Here is a 20,755-nt window from a genome sequence, read left to right on the forward strand (position 1 = left end):
TTTAATATTATAGCAGTAATGCATCTGGAAGCTTGAGTAATAGCAGCTTCCTGCAACAAACCATTTGACACAAAACAGAACAGCTTGTTAAATGACAGTTACTTCCCCTTAAGGGAACAAAGCATTAAAATGTCATTTCCTGACAAGAATATTAAGTAGTATATTTAGAAGAAATATGAGTTGAAAATAGCTATCAAGAGACATGAACTGAACTTTTGTTTATTTTTTTAGCACCCACTTTCATGTCTATGTGCATCTAATTTTTTCTTAAATGAATCCCATTAATTATTAGACATCAGATTTAAAAAAAAAAAATAGCCAATTGTACTTTCCCTGAATAATGGCTGAAGTTAAACATTTAACAGTGCGATGCCAAGATGCGTGTTGAGGCAAAAAGTTTCTCTACTTGTTGTGAACTGCAACTATTTTAATGAAACAGAAATAGGAGTGATACAGCTGCACTGGAATTGGCATGTGCAGTCAGCCTCCTTGGCTCCAAAAGGTGAGAAGCTACAATTGCTCCATGCTGCCTTCCCCGTCCCCCTCCAAATCAATCTAACCTGATAGCAAGGCTCCCTCCCCCCAAATCTGTCCCCATGCTACATTTGTTTATATTAGCTCCTTGTGGAGATTCCTTCTCAAACCAAGGAATCTTTTGTGTCTTTCGCTACCAAGCTAGGCTGATGCAGGATGTGATTTAACATGGTCAGGAAGGACTCCTTCATGTGGATATCTCGTCATTGTACCTTCTGAACACCAGTCTTTGTGCTCAGTTAAAGAATGGGTCCAAATCTTCTTCCATGTTGACATCAGGCACCAGCTGATCTGATACTTCCTTAGCACCATATCCTGAATTAGAGACATTAAAATCTGTAGAAAACCAGGGATGGTCCAGAATTTCCTGTGAAGTCAGCCGTTCCGATGGCTCCCGGCGCAGTATGCTACGTATAAGGCATTTTGCCTTGGGGGAGAGAGTCTCTGGAATGTTAAATTGCCCACGACGGATCTTGCTGAAGAGAGAACTAGGCTCAATGTCATGGAAAGGATAGCGTCCAACTAACATTGTGTAAAGCATGACACCTAGACTCCATACATCTGCTGCCTTGCCAGAGTAGCTGCCATTTGTGTTCAAGATCTCTGGACTCACATAGGCCGGGCATCCATGCTTATCAGAAAGAGAGTCATCATTTCCTCGTAAAATATATGCATCTTCTAGACTCTCCAATTTTACTCTAGTCCTGTAGGGCAAGAAAATAGAGGCAACCATTAAACACACTGATGAATTCCAGACTATTGCAATTACATGATTATGATGATAATACGTCAGAAAAATCAATCATCAAAAAAGGTGCATCAGTTTGGAATCCCCATTCCTAGGCTAAGATTTCCTTTATTTGCAGTAACATGTGCATTGTCTCTTCCCTCCCACTCAGACATTTGATTTTATTGAGAGAATAAATATAACCCCAATCATATGCGCCTACACTTTCTAGTAACAAGACTTAAGTTAACAGTAGGGCACGCATGAGAAGTCATTTCAAAGCTCTTGCTAAAAGGAGTATGGTGGAGTCTTTCATTGCCAAGTTCACTAAGATTGTAACTAACAAACGGGAGTGGAGTGTGTTTTAGATTGTTCTTGTGGCATTGATTCTTCCCCTTTCATTACGCAAGTTAAGGTAGTTTCTTTGTTTCCAGAGGGAAATTACCGAGTTCACTGAAAGTCAGGAGGTAGCTTCTAGCTTATGAAAACTAGAGAATTCTTTTATTACAAATTGACTACACTTTTCAGAGGAAGCATTTACATACAGTCTGTGTTTGGTGAAGGGGAGTTTGAAGTAACATCTGAAAGAGGATAAAGCTCAGAATCAAGGAGCAGCTGGTACAACAATAATCTACTTGCAGGAGAACAAAGCTTTTTCCGCATACAGACCACAAAGTGACATACCAGCTAAGGGCTAGAGTACAACTCCCTTATTGACACTGGTGAGCAGTCACTCACATCAGTAGTTCCACTGAAGTCAACCGGAGTAATGAAATCACAATCTCACCCTAAAATATCTTTTCTCTTTAACCCCAACACACAATACAGGAAGAATGAACTATACAAATAAAATTTAAGTCTTCCCAACCATTCCTTTAAATGGCATCACATTAGCTAGGTATGTTACAATGGTATTTAACAGATTAAAACAAGACTATTATGCTTAGGGGAAATCAAGAGAAATAAAGCAATACAGTTCTTTGTGATGGACAGATTAACAAAAAATGATTTTCAGCATGACCATAGAAATGGCGTATCTAGACTGGAAGCTCTTCATGTCTGAAGTGTCATGCACTTGTTAGTACAATGCAAGAATAAACTCTGCAGTGGCAAATTCTCTTTTATTTCAAACTAAAGTGAAAAATGACTCCAAGCTTCCTTGTTACATCACTATATTAGTACAGTCTAACTATACATATCTATATAACATTTAAAGTTGAGATCCCTTTTCACTGACAGAGGGGACACTGACAGTAGTTACTCTTTAGGCTATAGATTTTATTCGCCAGTAATGACAAGTAGTTTAGGAACAGTTTTAGTATAATGCAAGCACATTGGAATCCTCCTTCTCTGAATGGAACAGAAACATAACATTTATCAGGATTTTCTTTTATGAGACAGTGTTCAATGTAAAACATTCACATCAGGGATCATAACCGAACATTAGCTAATATGGTCCTAGTCTCTTTCCATCATTGCTCTATGCGCTGTGCCCCTGGTAGGCCCCAGGACCAGAACAGGCCCTGTACAAGACAGTATTCCAAAACCATTCACAGGTGGGGCTGCGAACAGACTGCAGGCCACAGACCCTCATTAGAAAACACCTTTTTTAATAAGTATTAGGACGCAAAATGGGAGTCCTAGTTCTTAAATATTTACTGAGGAGAACTTAGCTTGGGCTTGAGTAGTAAAGGCAAGCGTGACCCACGTTGGCTTTAGAACTGGATCCAGAACAGTTCAGGGCTATATATGTAGAACCAACCAGGGCAGACTGTTGAAACGTGCTATATAGCAGACTGCTCTATAAACTCTCCAGACACCCTGAGACCATTTCAACATCTAGAGACATTTACTAGTTGAGGTCAAAGCCCTTTTGGCAATGTGCCTTGAATAAGGAAGTCATAAATACCTAATTCAGAATTCCTGGCTCCCAAATACAGGACATAAAGGCACCTTATTCTATGATTAAATAGGCCAATGTTTTCTCCCTTAGTTCACAGTGATGGGATGTGTGCCATGCATCAGCTTCCTGATTAACTACCTATTGCCGGCTTATAGACACCTCTGGTGGCGATGGACAGGCAACCAACCTCTAGCACTCCAAACAACAATCTACCGCAGTAGTACTTCACACAGGAAAAGTTAAGAGATCACAACCAATTTCCTTCTGTGTCAAGTTCAGAAGCTCTTTATGCCCAAAAGGGCTGAAGAGGGAAGCTGACTAAACATGTAGGTAGGATTCCCTCTGCAATCCTAAATATACACTTGTTCCCATATCTACACAAGAGAATAGAAAAGGAGGGAAGATGAAAGAGGAGAGAAAAGCAGAGGGCAAAGTGGGACTGAAACTGAAGGCAGAGACATGAGAGGTGGTCCCAACACTGCAGCCTGTCACATTTTCCACCAAGATGTAGAGCAGAGTTACTCAGATGTGCACTTCAGTCACTAAACTGCCAAGCTGCAAAGCCATCAGTTCATCTTCGTGGAGAGTAAAATACACACACACACACAGGTTGGAGAGGCGTATTCTATTTATAAGCAACTTGTGGGAGGGAATCCAACACACACACCCGTATGCGTTTCCCTGTGCTGTTGACACTCAGATGGTATTTATTCTCTTATCGTACTTTATATTTCCAATAGAGCTATGGATTAAAAAGAGAAAGAGACTAGTGAGTATTTTTGTGTTGTTGTTTTTTGGGTTTTTTTAAAACCAAGTTATTTGACTTCCCAAGCCTTTATGTTCTTGTGACTGAGTGGTGCCATACAAAACTGACACTGTGGGACCAGAAAGACTGCTCCTCTCCCTTCAAAAATATTTGATTCATAAGGAATCCAATGAGAGAAGAGGCTTCCTTTATTATAAAAGCAAGCAACGCACACACACGCTGGAAATGGAAAACCGTACTATGACCTTGAGCCTTATGCAAGGTGCCCTGCATTACAGGATCAAGCCCTATATGCATGCTATTGCAGGTTTGGTTTAAGCCAGTAAACTGAAGAGCAACTGGCCATTTTTTGCTTGCTCCACCATAATCTGTGACTGAATGAAGCACACAGCCATGTTTTCATCCTTCTGAACAGAGTGGATTTGAAATCTTATATATATATATATATATATATATATATATATATATATATATATATATATATATATATTTTACACCCACACTCATTCACTCTCTTTTTTTATTTATGATTAAAGCAACGAAATGGTGGCCTTGCTAGACACAGTGCTTCTGTGAAGGTGATCAACAAACATGCAAGCTAGTATATTTGCATTTCACTTTGTATAAAACTAGCAGCTTGCTTTCTTAAGCTCTTACACATCAGGTGTACTGAATGTAAATTAGTACCTACTCACATACCATGAACTGCTTGGACATTTTATTTAGCTAGGCTGCTTTTGTGAAAGATCACTAAGACTAGCATAAATTTACAACAATGAACATTTTTCACCGATTGGAGAACACATTATGATAAAGCTGTCTACGCTCAGACAGAGAACATGTGCAGGTATTTCCAAATGCTTTAGATGCCAAGACCCACAATCAGTGAATTCAGTGGAGAAAAGAGAAACCCGACCTCCCAAGTACTTAAAGCAATGGAGAAAAACATTCTGGCCTACATTTTCAGAAGTGACAAGTGATTTCGGATGCCTCAGTTTTGGAGCGTCTAACTTAAAACATTTTAAAAGGGGACCTGATTTTTAGAAGGCATGAGTACTTGCCCTTTTAAGGAGAGTCACAATAGCAATTTTGGAGTGTCTAGTCATTCCTGAAAATGTAAGTTTCTGCATAAAGGGTGGGAAAGTCATCCAGTTTCAGAGTAAACAGACAAGCCTAAATTTGATTCTTAGCAGGCAAGAGACAGTCTCAAAGCTAATATTTTAAAAAGAATTCATTATTAGTTTTGAAACTCTTCACATTGTGCTGTTACCAATTTGGAATAAAAGAAAATTAAAATATTAATTTTGCAGTTAAAAATCCTTCCTTTCTCCCAGTAAATCCACTACTGACAGAAGAAGGAGCTATGTTTAAACATTACTATAGGAATGGCTGATGCAAAATTAATCCCTAAAAGTTCAGATGTACACAATTGCCAAAGACGGATGGGAGTCACTTTCTACATATACTGTAGTGCAACAAAGACTTTTGTGAAGGCCTGCATAATTACAGTACAGAATTTCAAGTTTTAATGCAGAGACTGAATAAGCACTTGGAAAAAGAACATTATGCATCTATCAGATCATTGATAAAACACTGCATTAGCCTAATGCATTAAAAAAATGCAACCCTGAATCAAGGCTACTTAAAAAGGGGAAGCTATTCTGCCTATGAATGCTTTCCCATTACTGGTGAATGAAACCACAGAAGTGCAATCAGAGGGCAGCAGTGGTACTCAGACGGGAAATACGTCTTTGTCCCCATAGAAACCGTCAGGGAAACCCAAGAAAAACAATACCACTCTGAATTTCTTATCAATATGCCATTCATTACTTGACTGCATTCAGACTTTGCTCTTCAGTAATGTAACAAAACCTGATCAATTAAACCTCTTCTAGAAGATTCTTCAATGTAACCTCCTGAGTTGGCATCAATTCCTGGCAGACGGCTTTGTTATCATACAGCCTACACTTTTTCCACAGTGATTCACATTATTCTTCCCTGCAGAGTTTGGGGATTACTGACAAATTACTACACTGCCTTTTAACACAGAAGCCAGGGCCACAGAAACTCTGCAATCACACTCCAGCTTCTCTCATGTTGTCCAAAAAGCAAACAGGATTTCCAGAACTAGAATCAGTGGAATTATTCAGAGGCCTCAAAGCTCATTTTTACCACTAAGGGAAAAACCTGAACATTCAACAGACACACTGTGAAATGAAAGAGTATTTCTGAGGTGCCCTATAGCTCGGAAAGGCATGCGTGAACTGAAGGGGTGATTAGTACGGCATCTGTCTCATGTTTCTCCAAAACAGCGTATACTGAAACGGACTTCTTGGCTGCAGCAGCTGAACCTAGCGTTAACGTTTTAGGAACACAGGGACTGCAATACTGCACCAGACCAGTGGCCCACCAGTAGCCAATACCAGCTGCTTCCAAGGAAGCAGCAAGAAACTACTCTCACTTCTAACTTGATAGGTACATTATCCACTTGCTAGTGAAGCACTGTTGGGAGTGGGTGTTCAGGAATGACAGTAATTTAGCCAGTAGCCCTCTGATCCAAGAGATCAGAAAGCAATTTTTATTGTTATCTGTTCACATCTCTATAGTTATGCACCAGAGAGCAAACCAATATCAAATGACAGTTTGGGGGGGGAGGAGAAAAGATTACATCTTCCATCCTAAGACTCCTTCCTAGGTTAGACCACACACACAAGGCATTCACATGACCACATGTCATAGGCAACATCATTCTGGCTGAGGATAGAATGGCATTTCCTTTGGCCCCCACAGACCTGGCTCTCGCTGGACAGAGAGACTGTTGTTGAGCCATACTCTTTCCCCACTCCAGGGACAACGACTACTCAGGCAGGATCAATAATTGCTCCCACATAGCCAATAAGAAAATCCAATCAAGGTAATTCAGTAGCAGCTCACTCTAAAAGGTAAAAATTGAGCACAAACTGACTGTGCCATCAGATTAGTGAGAAAACGCTGGCACTGCTCACTATTTTCTGTGGCGAACTATTGTAAATAAGAGAAAAGAACTTCTTCTAAACAAACCAGGCCAGCAGTTTGAAGTGAATGTCGACTTTAGATACACGCACTATTAAATCCGGACATTTGCTAAAGTGAGCATATCATAATTTAGTTCAAAATTCATCTCTGCACCAAAGAGCATGCTATCTTACCCAGGGCAAAGGGGACAGCCCCTCCCTCTCCCTGCAACAACTTAGCAATGGAGTGCAGAAGGGGAAGTGCTGCATTCTCAGTATTAATCCTCCTTCCCCCTATGTCACAGAACCCTTTTGGTAGGGATTAGGCTACACAGTGAAGGCACAGGCTGGCAGCTCTCCAGCTCCACTGGCCTGACCCCACACCACTCGCAGAGTACAGCAAGTAAAGTCGGACTAATGCTGTCAGAACGAACATACCTGCTTTCATCCTTGACAAAATGTCCCTGTGTGTTTCCAAGGGGGAGGGAGATCAGACAGCGCAGGAGGATACTTGTTACCAAAGGAATGGAAAGATTCTCCCACCACCCCACCACCATGCAGGGATGGGAACTGTGCAGATTCCCTCACCATCCCTAGAAGAATGCCTCTGCAAGTACAAACTTCAACCCAGTTGCTCAGATTCCAGGGTGATGAGCATGGCTTAGAAATTTAGGGCCAGACCCTTAGCTGGTATAAAGTGACATAGCTCCACTGACTTCAGCTGAGCTCACATTAGCCAAGAATCAGACCCAGATTGCCCTTCATGCAGGATAAACCCACAGGAGGGATGACGTGGCCCCACTATCTTGTTTGTATAGCATCTGAACAGAATTCCATGCAATGGTACTGTCTGCAAGTGCATACTGCAGTAGGAATACCTTATAATGCATTTGTCTGTGTTCTTATAGATTTAGGACACAAGACCTTCACTAAAGGGAATGTAGTTCCAGTTCTGTACTTTTCTAACTGAAGAGGATCTCAGGTTATTTTTAGCGAGGGATAAGACTTTGTTACAAGACCACAAAGATTCCATTATTTGATAAGCATCTGGGATAAAGTGGCTACCTGAACTCACTTTTATCTTTCTTAGATCGCATTAGAGGTCAATGGTTTTAAAAGGCTCCACTTGCATCTCTATGCACCTATATCCACCATGTTCTCCAGAGCCTTTTACGCCAGGAGTGGCAGGAAGGAACAAAGACAGGCATTTGGTTTAGTTAAGATAGCTGTCCACAAGGAACATAAGAACTAACCCCAAGTTTACTGCCCCAGAAGACACACTAAATAAGCAGCCTGATCTTCAGAGGTGCTGAGCACCCAGAGCTTACATTGAGCAAAACTGGATCTATGCAAAACAGTCCTAGTTTTGAAAAATGGCTAGATTTTGGGTGCTCAATTTGAGACACTTTACAAGAGGCTGGTTTTCACAAAATGCTGGGTGCTGTTCTGCAGACGGCCTGAAAATCAAGCGCCTTTCCAGTGTCTCAAGCTGGGCAACCAAAAAAACCCACTAGTCACTTCTGAAAATGTAGGCCATGCATACTGGCCAAATATTTATTTTGGAAAGTGAAACAAATGTCCAGTAATCAAAACCTGCCGGGGGGGGGGGGGGGGAATTATTTACTATCATCATCAAAAACCCTGCAGAAAGTCAGCAATGTAACTAAAACGTGACTGACTTGAATTCAAAACAAAATGCTGAGCAACGGTCAGAATTACACAGTTCATTCAGGAATCTACTGATTCAATGTTATCACCTAAGCACAAGGTGAGGGAGAGCAGCCCTCTCAGGGAACATGGTGTACACCACTTGCTGACTTGTCTGAAACACCCAAGAAGAGGACTGCCAATCACAGGAGAGTGCCCATAAATGATGCTTCATTCAGTCTATGTGCTTCAAGCACAGAATGTGGAGACACATAGGCACTAAAGAGTAACAAACCCCTAAGAGAAAGGGGTAAATAGCTATGGAGGTGGGAATGATGGGAGGTGGTCTGAGGAAGTGGGAGGGAGAAAGGGGGAAAACACCTTCCAACTAGGTGGGAGTGGTGCAGATATTCCACAAGGGATGGTCAACTCCTGTTGGAGGACCCAGTCTTCTCTAATCACTGTCCGGTCAATTTGGAGCTCCCATGCTCTTCCAGTAACCAGCGCTTCAGTACTGTGATTAGAACAGCAGAGGGGACTGCTGGCTTCTATTCCCAGCTTCTGCTACTCCCTCGTTTGTGACCTTGGCCAAATCACTCAACCACAATGACCACATTCACGTCTATAAAATGGGGAAAATATTTACCTACCTCAGAGGGACATTCTGATGCTTAAGATTTGTTGATTGGTTCATGGGCTCTGGCAAAAAGGCATTGTATAAACATCTGGATCAAAAAGGAGGCTTAGCAATCAAAGGACACAGAGAGCAAAGGGACCATGAAGCTCGCTGCTGACAGAAGTTACTTAACTGTTCCGGTTTTTATCTGAAGTTTGATGAATGAGATTTACTGCCTGGGAAGACACAATCCAACCCTCCCACACACTGTCAAAGGCAAAATAATTAGGAAGAGCCTCAGTTTCTGGGTTGAAATTTGATCTATGCTTAGACCCTCCACAGTTCAAGTTACACTATTTAATGCTACACCTTTCCTCTCAGTTTAGGTTAATGAAGGATGATAGAGCAGCCGATAAAAGAAACCTACTTTTGTTTCTGCATCTTTATTTTAAGAAAGCTGTTTACACAACTGCCATTGCTACAACGGAAAGCTCTTTAAACAGTTTCCCTAACTCCTAGAAAGCTTGCTTGTTCACTGTGTGTTCTAAGCAAGGTTAAAGGTTGCTAACACCAGAATTCAACCAGCTGACTGCAATGCAATTCGACAGGAGTATGGGGGGAGGAAGCACGGTGGGTGGAGCGACGAAGAAACAGCACTGCCCAAAATAAGAGAAACAGTCACTTACGGCAGGTCTACACTTAAAATACTGCAGCGGGACAGCTGTACGGCTGCAGCGCTTCAGTCACGATGCTACTGTGCTAATGGGAGAGCTGCTCCAATCAGCATAGTTAATCCACCTCCGTGAGAGGCGGTAGCGATGTTGACAGGAGAAGCCCTCCGGTTAACATAGCGCTGTCTACACGGGGGGAGGGGAGGTAAGTATAATCGTGTCACTCAGGGATGTGAATTATAGTGACGTAGTTATACCAAATGTACATTTGTAGTGTAGACCTGGCCTTAACAACAAGTATGCAGCAAAATAACTCTCTGCTCCAATTTTCTGTGGGATCAGTTTTACTGCGCTAGGATGCCAAAGAACAGAACTAGGTTACCTTAAAGCAGCATACACTAGCCCCAAGGAAATGAGCAGTTCCAGAAAACAAAACAAAACTGCTCACTGTACCAAATAAATACCTATTACACTAGCACAGGCTTTCTAAATTAGTGGATTGTGCTCAATGTGTTGCCTTGGTATAGGATGAAGTGTCAAGTTATAATTATTTTGATTAACTCTCACCTGCATGCAATTTCCCATATTTACTAGAAGAATAAGGAAAAATTCAATATCTGGAATACCAACATTATTTTAATTTTCCCTATCAACAACAATGATTAATGTGCAAAATCGTTATGCTTCAAACATTATGACTGCTAATATTTTAATATAATTAAAGTCTTTAAAATGCTATAAAGAAATTAATAATTCCCTGACAGGAGAAGTGTTACTTGTGTTAGGAAAGCCAATGCAAAGAGCATGCTCCATACACAGACTGATTTGATTCTTAAATCTTCAGTGTGGCTCCTCCTGGAACAATTATGTTTTATATAAAACTGATGAATTACTTTAATACATATACAGCAATACTGGGCACACAGCAGTTTTTAGCACAGTCCAATGAAGACTCTACCATTCTGTGACATCATTGGGGGGAGAAACAGCTGGGAGAACTGCACATTTCCTCTGCCCATAGGCACAGAGTATGCTGCTAGGTCAGTTTATAGGTGAAAAATATCTCATGACATGAGCATACATAAAGCCCCACAAACCTATAAAACAACAACCTGCCTGCCTCTCTCTGTGTAAGAGGGAGAGGTGGTATTGCACATCTTGTGCTGTTAGTGTGTGTCAACTATTTTTGTGGTATTCCACAGCAGTCCATTTTTTTTAAATTAAAATGTAAGGACCATTTTTAAAAGCACAGGGCACCCAACGGAGCTCCCAATTAGGCGCCAAAACAAAAAAAAAAAGTTGGTCAGCTCCTACATGGAAGCTGAGCTGTTTTGAAAGTCTAGCCCTGAATTGTATATAGTGAAGTCACATCTCTCACTACGTAAACAGATGTGAAGCTGCTCTCTAACCCGGCCTTACTAAGTGTTTCCACCCACATAGCAGCATCTTAAAGGGCTTTACTTCTTCAGAGATGAGGTATGAATTTAAAAGACTAACTTTGAAATCCTAACATTAAGCTCAGTCCATTTCACCCTGACAATTTGCATTTAAAAAGGGTAAATTAAATGCAAAAAATCTTATGTTAAATAAAACAGTTGATTGCATAGTTCAGGTCAGGAAACGCAAAAGTACTCTTGTACTCTACCGTAACATTACCCTGACTACAGTGCATATCTGTATATCTCATAGAATTCAATTAACAATGCTCAGATACGTAGGCTCTCAAAGCTGGATAAATTAACACAGCTGTAAGACCCTAGGGCCGGATTTGCAGAAGTGCTAAGCCCCCAAAACTCCAAATGAAGTTGACAGATGTAATAACCACTGGGGGAAAATAAATCTATCACTCTTCCCATTTTTTTTTGTTTAATTTTAACTGTGCAACAGTAATTGTAGATTATGAGGTCTTTAAATTGAATCCTAAGCACAACATGTGAAACTTAATGCACCATCACATTCTAGCTTTGCTTTAGAATATCACCAGATTGTCATTAATGGAATTAGGGCTCAATCCTATGAGGTGCTGAGCACCCTCAACTGCCACTGAGGTCAGTGGGAGTTAAGGGCACTCAGTACACCTTGCTGGATTGAAACCCTACATCTTTCTAATTTACAGCTGTTATACAGGTTCAGAAAGGGCAAGAAAGGTTCCAACTGTGCATGTTTTTAATAGAACTTCAAGTGTTAGGACTTGGTTATGTATTCCTAGACACCATTAGGCCCAAAGAGGAGTAGGCACTAAGAAACTCTGAAATTGATTTTTTTTTTTTAAAATGAATTTGAACTATTTCTGAAGAATACACAGATTTATTGATCTGGTTCCTAGTCATCAGTTGCTTTTGCAGCTCTCAGCTAAAAGCAGCCAAAAAGTGGGAGAGTTTTCACTCAAGTGCTGGCTATATGCTACTGTTCCGATCTTGTTTCTACAGAAATAAAAAGGTCAGATGGTCTTCAACTAAGGGAACGGTTTCAGAGTAGCAGCCGTGTTAGTCTGTATTCGCAAAAAGAAAAGGAGTACTTGTGGCACCTTAGAGACTAACCAATTTATTTGAGCATAAGCTTTCGGGAGCTACAGCTCACTTCATCGGATGCATCCGATGAAGTAGCTCATGAAAGCTTATGCTCAAATAAATTAGTTAGTCTCTAAGGTGCCACAAATGCTCCTTTTTTTTTTTTCTTTTAACTACGGAAAAGTTTAACAGGGGTAAGTGTGTGTGTGTGTGTATATATTAAAGATGAATTGCAAAAACAAACATGAAAACAATTTGGAACAGAAATCTGTGCAGAAGGATCCCAATTAAACAACAGTGGGAGGGGGAGGAGAGAAGAGAAGCCCAAGTTATTTAGCAGACATAAAAAAAAAAAAAAAAAGATGTAAAATTGCAAGATTTGCCTTCTCCTACTTCCTGGTTCATTACAAATGTCGCAGACAGCAGCAATCTGCGACAACCAAAATACCATGCATTCCAAGCAGGCTGCTGGTTTCTGTGATGATGTTTCTCAGAAAGCAACATCACAAGCACTAGCAGCCTTGTTTGAAATGCCTGGTATTTTGGATGTCACCGAATGACACACTCTGCAACATCTTCAGTGAACTAAGAAGTTGAGCAAATACAGCAGCAGCAGCAGACTGGAACTGATGACTGATTGCGTTCTGATGGTTTGGAGCATGTGAAGAAAAATAAAAACAGAATCTAGTTCTTCTCTTTCTGCCTTTCACTATCTGTTTCACCCGACTGTCTCAAATTTGTTCAGATGAGGAATGGTTATAATACATTTAATGTTTGTAAATCACTCTGACATAGCTGGATGAAAATTAATTTTCTTATTACTGGCTTAAAAGTAACTAGCAACAGCTTTTTCATCTCTAAGCGTATGGTATTTTAAAAACTAGAAGGAACGTTCTCTTTTAGTTAATAATTGACCGTTTTTTGACCCTCCAGTTAATGTTAACAATAAAGCAGTGCTATTGTAGCACATACCTATACTTGGCCTTGTGCCTTATAATGTAGTCAGATCTTGGGAAGCATTTAGTGCAGGATTTCCAAAGGGCAAAGTTCCATAGTAACTCTGCTCCCATTGATCAACATCCACTGACTACAATATATAACCACACCTGTTGTGAGCATATTATATTCTCTGTGCAAATTTTTTTTTTTATTAACAGAGTAAAAATGAGACTGCCAATTTAAAATACCATATGTAAGTTTTCTTACTATACTTGTAAACTAAGCCTCTATGTGCTATTGTGATATAACTATTTATTAATAATAAAATTAACAGTGACAATTCCAAAAACCCAATTGTTTCCATTTTGCACTTATCTCAGACTGGACCCAGTGTTAATCACTAGTGCCCCTTTCCCTTAAGACTAGAAGCTCCATCACCCGGAACTTATGTATTGCAGTGGTGGGGAAAATGGAGAAGAGCTATTTGTTTTTAAATAATTGTTTATGTGGGAATTAAATATGAAAATATTTCTGTTTGTCTTAGGTTTTATTAAAAGCCTGTTTTTACAAAATTTAAATTTCAGTTTTAAGTTGACGGTACCCATAAAACTCTAATTAGAAAAAAGAGAACGTTTCTATTCCTCATAGTTGAGGAGAAACTTACAAATCTGAATAGATGCAGCACTGTGTTCCTCAGCCTGCAGATGGATCTCTCAAGTGCCTTTACTGCTACTCATAGCTTTCCTGAACAGCCACAAAAATGAAACTGACAAGACACTGACCTATTCCATTAAAGCAACTGAAAATCCTACACACAGCAGTGAAAATGCCAATTTCACTCTGCTACAGCTTGAGTAGAAGAACAGGCAAACACTCAACAGAATCACAGGACTGGAAGGTTAGAGAAACAGAAAACTTAGAAGTGACTCTGGTGTAGAGAAAGAGAACTCCCTCTCTCTCCCAGGAGCCAGCTAAAGGGTTTCAAACTAATCAGAAGTCTATCAGCCAGGACTGATTTGAAAGAGGAAGCCCCCCAAACAGGATCAAGGACAGCCTTTTGGGAATAACACCCCCCACACCCTGTTTCCAGTAGCTGGGGATGAGGACTGCACTTCTCAGCAGACTGTTGCCTCTATGCCTTTTTGGTGTGGCCCCTCCATCTTTTGGGTCAGCCTGCAGCTAAGTAGGCATAAATCCTCTGCATGAAATAAGAAAAAGGGGGGAACCAACACAATACACATCATAAAAAAGGTAACGCACAAAGCTCCACCTCTTTCCATTCCCTTTTATTTTAAATCCTTTGAAAGTCACCTTCAAGTTTAATATTTCTCCCATGTTCCACACTGCTCCAGCAGGGCTCAATGCGTGAGAAATCACTACCGAAATGCATGATGGAACACAATTAATGGGAACTGGTAGCCACAGGGAAAGGATTCTAACCTTCAAGGGCCTGAAGTCTGCTTCCCCTTCATCTACTTATATCCAGAACCATCTCACCACAAAAGTAAGGAGATAGGAAGAAAAAAAAGTTGGTCCTCCAAAACCAGCATTACAACAACTCTGCTCCTCAAGTGCGCCACCCACCAAACAGTGCAGGAGTCTAACTTTGTTGCTGTCACATGACACACACAGAAGCAATGCTATCACTGCACTGTCCTTGCCACTTCTGGTCAAACGGTATTAACAATGCTGAGAGTTCTCCTCAAAGAGTCTAGGGTTCTTGTCAGCTTCAATCCCCTTCCTGGTGGATCTCCAAAGGCCAAATCCCATGAGGGCCTCAGGGCCCTGAACTGTAAGTGAAGTCAGTGGGGGCTGTGGATACTTAGCAGCTTTGAAAAATCAGGCCTCATGAATCTCAAGTTGAGCACTCAAAAGTTGACACACCCAACCACCATAGACCTTTTATGTAAATGCAGGCCACGAAGGAAGTCTGTGCCACAAAAAGGAGAAAATAGACTTCCCAGTGCAGTGCCTTAACCACTAAGCCAATTCTTCCCTCCACTCCTGTTAGGAATGGGCAGCAACTTTAGTCTCCAAATCCTACAGATCTTGGGGATCTGCCACAGGCCTCTGCACACTCTCTCCTCCATGTACACAACCTCTCTCTATGCAGCCAGCCTCTTCCTCCAGAAGCCAATCCCTACTCAGGACAATGGAGATTCCACAGTGCAGAGGTGGTGGTTCTGGAAACAATACTAAACATCCATACTACTTGGCTCCAAAATCCTCACATAGTTGTTAGAAGAAAAGTATACCCACTTCAAATATGGCTCCCCAGCTCCAAGGACAGAATGTTAGTAGAGCATGAGGAAAGGAGGGAAACTGTCCTAAATAAAGCATTTCCTTACCAGGCTTCCCTCCACACATCTGCAGGGTTTTTCTCCTCATCAGCCACAGAGAAATAGGGTTACAGTAATGAACCCAGTGCAATATTAACCTTAACCTAGAATTTGCTGGCTGTAGAAGAGCAAGGAGAAGAGAAACTAACCCATTCAAACAGCAATCCCAAGTCCAACATGCAAAAGATTCTTACCTTTCTTCATCCTTAAAGATAAATTTTCGCAGTTTGAGATCCCGCAAAACCAGTCCACCATCATGACAGTGCGAAACAGCAGAAGCTATTTGGTAGAACAGTTTTGCTGCCTCTTCTTCTTTAAGCTTCTTGCAGGTACGAACAAAAGAATGCATATCCCCATAGCCTCTTTCAAAGAACACGTATGCTTTTGTCTCCCCAAGAATTATTTCAGTAATTTGGTTGATACTGTTGTGTGCAGGTAAACAAAAACACGGCGCTAATGACTCTTGGTAGCAACCAATGTCAAATACCTAGAAGACAATGACAGTAAAACAAGGGTTAAAGATAGCGTAAAGGTACAAAGCGGTAGTTATATCTGGCACTCAACACTGTACAGAAATTTGTTGTTGTGTATGTACACTGCTTTTACAACTCTTCTTGCTATGTGTGGAATTGTCAGATGTGCATTTGTGCACGGTGTTGGGGAAAAAAAACAACCCAGAGACTATACCTCATTACATGGAAGGGAATGCTAAGCTAGGTAGAAGTTTTTCTCCAGAAGTAATAGAGTGAATAGCTTGAAGACCCAATATGTGATTAAACCCAAATTGTACTCTACATTATGGTTTGAGGGCCATAGTTATATATAAAGATGTCAGGCCTCAAAAGTAATCAAATTAACCTTCCGTTTGAAGAAAGCCAACTAAGACCTCAGGGACCATGAGCAACCTGTGGAGATTTGTGCTTAAAGAGATCTTGTCAAACTAAAGCCAACAAATCTCTTTACCTATTTTACTAACTCCTTAAAGCCTTAACATTTTTCATGTTTAAAATCAAATCTGTCACCATTAATATTGTTTACTTCCTCTTACTTATGTTCATCGCTGACAAGAAAAATCAGAGAAGTCAGTTTCACTTTCACATTCTCAGTTTTGCAATAGTTGTGTTTTAAAGGTCAGAAAAACTTTATGGAAATACTGGTTTTAGACTTTATACAAGCTTTCTTTAAAAAAAAAATTAAATCTTGGGGCAAATATAATTGAGTGTCCCTTTAAAAGTTGAGTGTCGCTTTAACAGTAAGCAGGTTATCAGTGATCTTGTGAATGGGCTATAAAAATGCATAAAGGATGCTGGGAAATCCAAATATAAAATGTTACTATAGTCTAGTGATTATGAATGAATCAGTATTTGAGTCAATTAAAAACTCTAAAGCAGTGGAAAGATTCCATAGAGAACAATGGAATGCTTACACTTTCTTACTGTAGAGCAACAGATGACAAAGAATGTATTATATTATACTGTTATACTATTATATTGCCCCAGATGCACTGTAGGATACAAAGGAAGGGGTGAGTGTTTCCAGCACCAGAGAAACACTATTACTGTCTAACACACTCTGGGGTGTACTGCTACTTTCATAACAGTAATCTGGTCCCACTAGAGATGCAACTGGCTACTCTTTGTATTGTTTTAGTTAACAGCATTGAGAGAAGCTGGTATATCCTTAAACCAAACTCCCATTAATATGATTGTTTTTCATATCCTAGCTTGCCTCCTTGGGGGGCAATCACTGTCATTTCCTCTGAAGCTTTAAAAGCTTTTAAGACTAAAATCTGACGACATGGTTCAACAACAATTTACAAAAAGCTTTTAAAACAAACTAAGGTTTGTAGTGCTTCAAAGCACAGTTTTGACAAATTCCTTCCCCAGGAGAGATTCCAAGATGGCAGAAAAAAAAAAACTTGACAAAATGGGCCAAAAAAATATTTACCTGTGTTGCTATACTCCACCACAGACAACATTCATTCAGACAGGCAGACGCCCAACTGACCCCACTCATTTTATAAGAGGGAAGATTAGCATCAAGGGGTTCTGGTGACATGATAAACCACAAAGGCAGCACTCAGGGTTTGTTGCTAAAACCCCACTGCATAATTCATTCCAGAGGGAAACTCACTGACACTTGGATCTGTGCTGAGGTCTCAAAAACTTAGTAACTCCCACATTAGAAATGGTTGGAATTACTAAAAAGTAGCTGTCATAACAATGAAAAAGGACTTTCATAACCTCCCATTACTTTAACTGTCTTCATTTGAAATACCATTTCCACAATCCTCATGCAATTGTAGTGTCCTTAAAAAAACATCAACCACCACCTATGTTATACTCCATAGTTCTGAGGGAACACTGATCAAGTAGATCTCTGATGTAAGACAAGAGACCATATGTGTTTTGCTTTTTTTAAAGTACTATCATACTGTCACTATCCAGAAGTTTTTTTATAAAGGGCTTTTTTGTAATCAACCTATGTAATATCCCTGGACACAGTTCAACACAGTTCAATAAACAGCAGTCTGATTTAGTTCTTGTTAGCAAGGGGAAGTGAGCACACATATTGTTCAAATGCCACTGAACCCAGAAGCAACTAATGAATGGCATTTGTACAACTGATGTTCAGATTCATTTGGTTGCACCCACTATCAGGATGTGTGTGCTATCTCACCCTGTGCCCACGCAAGAAATTACTTAAGACTATCTCAGTAGGATACCAGTCAGTAAAACTTGTTAGCTTTCTTAACAGGGAGGATATTTGTCAAATAGGAGTCATGCAACTGTAGGGTGTTTTAAAGTATGCATTAATTGAGGTAAATTTAGGAATGTGATAACTCCTCAGTCAAACTAGAGATTCAAGGCAAGTTAATTGAATGGTGTAAAGTTTTAAAAAACTCAAGCATCTTAAGAGTGTACGGCTCAATGGGAAAACAAAACAAATTAACCCTTTGAGGAACTGAAATTTTGCTGCAGTCTGCCATAAAAATATCCTGAAAGGCTGCAAGGCTTGCAGATAAGGGAGAAAAAACTTGCTAAAAATAGAGCACAGCAATGAAATTACTACTGGCCATTCAAGTTTTTATATAATTTCATACAGAGAATCAGCAGGATACCCTTATTTCATAAGACAATGCAACTGTCCTAATATGTAGCTCTATTCTACAGTAAGGAATGGAGCTTTCATTCTAGAAATTCTATTTCAACTTGTATTTATTTTGGCAACATAATGTATGCGTATGTACAACATGCAATATCACTCAGCTTCCAAGGACAAAAGAATTTTTTTTCCTCCAACTAATCAATTGTAAACTAAATCTTCATTAAAATCAGGGTTTATGACTCATAACTGGGGCGTCCATTTACATTACCCTCTGAATCAAAATGTTTTACAAATAGATGCAAGGAGTAAATTAGCACACCCCCCCCTTGCAATATATGCTAGTCCATAACTTCTTGTGAATCAAATTTAAAAGTATGCAATAACCAACAATGTTATGACCAATCCTTTAAATAATGAGTGTCTGTCTATTGTTCATTACAGAGACAACTCAACACCAGAAATTTAAAAAAGATTGCTAAATGGCATAATCATATATTTTGGGAACAATACAAGCATTAAAGTGCATGTTGCAGGGTTGCAATTTGCTATATAGTCACACTACTATTGCTTACGTGAATGAGCATATAATGCACCAGAGACAATGAAAAATGTAACCAGTGCAGTTTAGGAACAAAGGGGGGGAAATATTCCCTCAGCTTGAAAGGGAAATGCATCGCTTGATAGAAGTGCAGGCATGTGGGTTTCCTTTTCCCATGGGTCACCTTCGAATGTTAAAAGAAAATGGGGGAGGGGGTGTTGAAAAGCAGGCAGTCTACAAAGAGTGGCTTAGGTATTTTGTCTGCTCTTCTAAAAAAACGTAGGTGTACAGCTTTTATTCTTGCTGAATTGTGCAACGGGGGAGGATGCTATTTACAACCAACCTCCTCAACAAAGAAGGCTCAGAGCTCAGCAGGATTAATTCCAGGTGGATTTTTAATCACTTTTCAGACAAAGCTGTCTACAACTTGCAAGGGTTTCAAACTGAAGAAATAAAGACAGACACAACACAGTATCTTCAAATTAGCAGGGGGCTCCATTTTGAAGAGAGAATGGGGAAGGATCAGGTTATAGCATAATCAAACTAACATTTAAACATATATAAAAGATGGTTCTTCCTAGTACAGTTCATCTTGGGTAGAAGGCAGCTTGGCTCCAGGCCACCGTTATAACGTGGCCATTGTCTGGAGTGAGGGGGAAAGTTACTGGGTGCCTGTTTAATTCTGTTCGTTTGGGGTTTGGGTTTAAACTGATCTAACAATCGAGCTAGTCGATATTAGTTGGCTATCCGGTCAAATATAAATCAATACACGATCTGTTTAAAAAGATAATAATGGAGAAAGGTGTTACCTTGCAAACCAGCTCCTCTCCACTGTGCAAATGCACGGCTCGGAAAACGTGGTCTCCCTCAAGAGGCTCCAACAATAAGTATTTCCCGATGCAAGAAACGCAATGCGACAAGTTAGGAGTCTCTGGCGGGCTCGGAGAGCCTAGGTTCGGACTAAAACTCTGGCTTGGCTCGGTAGATCTTATAGACGAGAGTTCTTCAAAATCCTGGTTTTTATTCCGAGGTCTCCCATATCGCGCTATTGTGATAGGGGTTGACCTTTGTATGTTCATGGGTATTGAAAGAACCAACCAAAGTTATATACCAAACCCCTGAGTTAAGAAGATCAGTCACTTGCCAGTCCAGCTGCAGCTGCCTTTCTGTTGTTTTTAAAGGGGGTGGGTTACGTAGATTAATAGTACCAAAAATAATAACCCACAATAATATCAAAGCAATTGTTTTGCAAGCAGATCAGCTTCAGAGCAGCGTGCTGAGACCCGTGTGATCAGAGAAAGAGGATTTAGCCGGAGGTCCTTTTGTTTCTTGTACGGCAACAGACTCGTTTGACTGTTGGGTTTTGTCTTTTTCAGAGAGCAACAAAGTAACTAATTTGAGAACGTGGAGAGCTGCAACGTTCGGTTTTCGAACCCAGCCTCGCAGGGAGGCTGCAATATAAAT

At 40.3% G+C, this 20,755-nt stretch overlaps 1 protein-coding gene across 1 annotated transcript; it reads right to left on the bottom strand.

Annotated features, from left to right (window-relative positions):
• Positions 1-712: 712 nt before the first annotated feature.
• Positions 713-20,370, bottom strand: TRIB2 (tribbles pseudokinase 2). The gene is made up of 3 exons (XM_077811554.1): positions 20,101-20,370; positions 15,840-16,132; positions 713-1,238 (listed from the first exon to the last, which is right to left on the bottom strand). The coding sequence occupies exons 1-3, from the start codon at positions 20,368-20,370 to the stop codon at positions 770-772; spliced, it is 1,032 nt and encodes a 343-aa protein (XP_077667680.1). The 3' UTR covers positions 713-769.
• Positions 20,371-20,755: the final 385 nt, after the last annotated feature.

Source organism: Eretmochelys imbricata, chromosome 3, assembly GCF_965152235.1.
Source record: "Eretmochelys imbricata isolate rEreImb1 chromosome 3, rEreImb1.hap1, whole genome shotgun sequence".
Taxonomy (NCBI): Eukaryota; Metazoa; Chordata; order Testudines; family Cheloniidae; genus Eretmochelys; species Eretmochelys imbricata.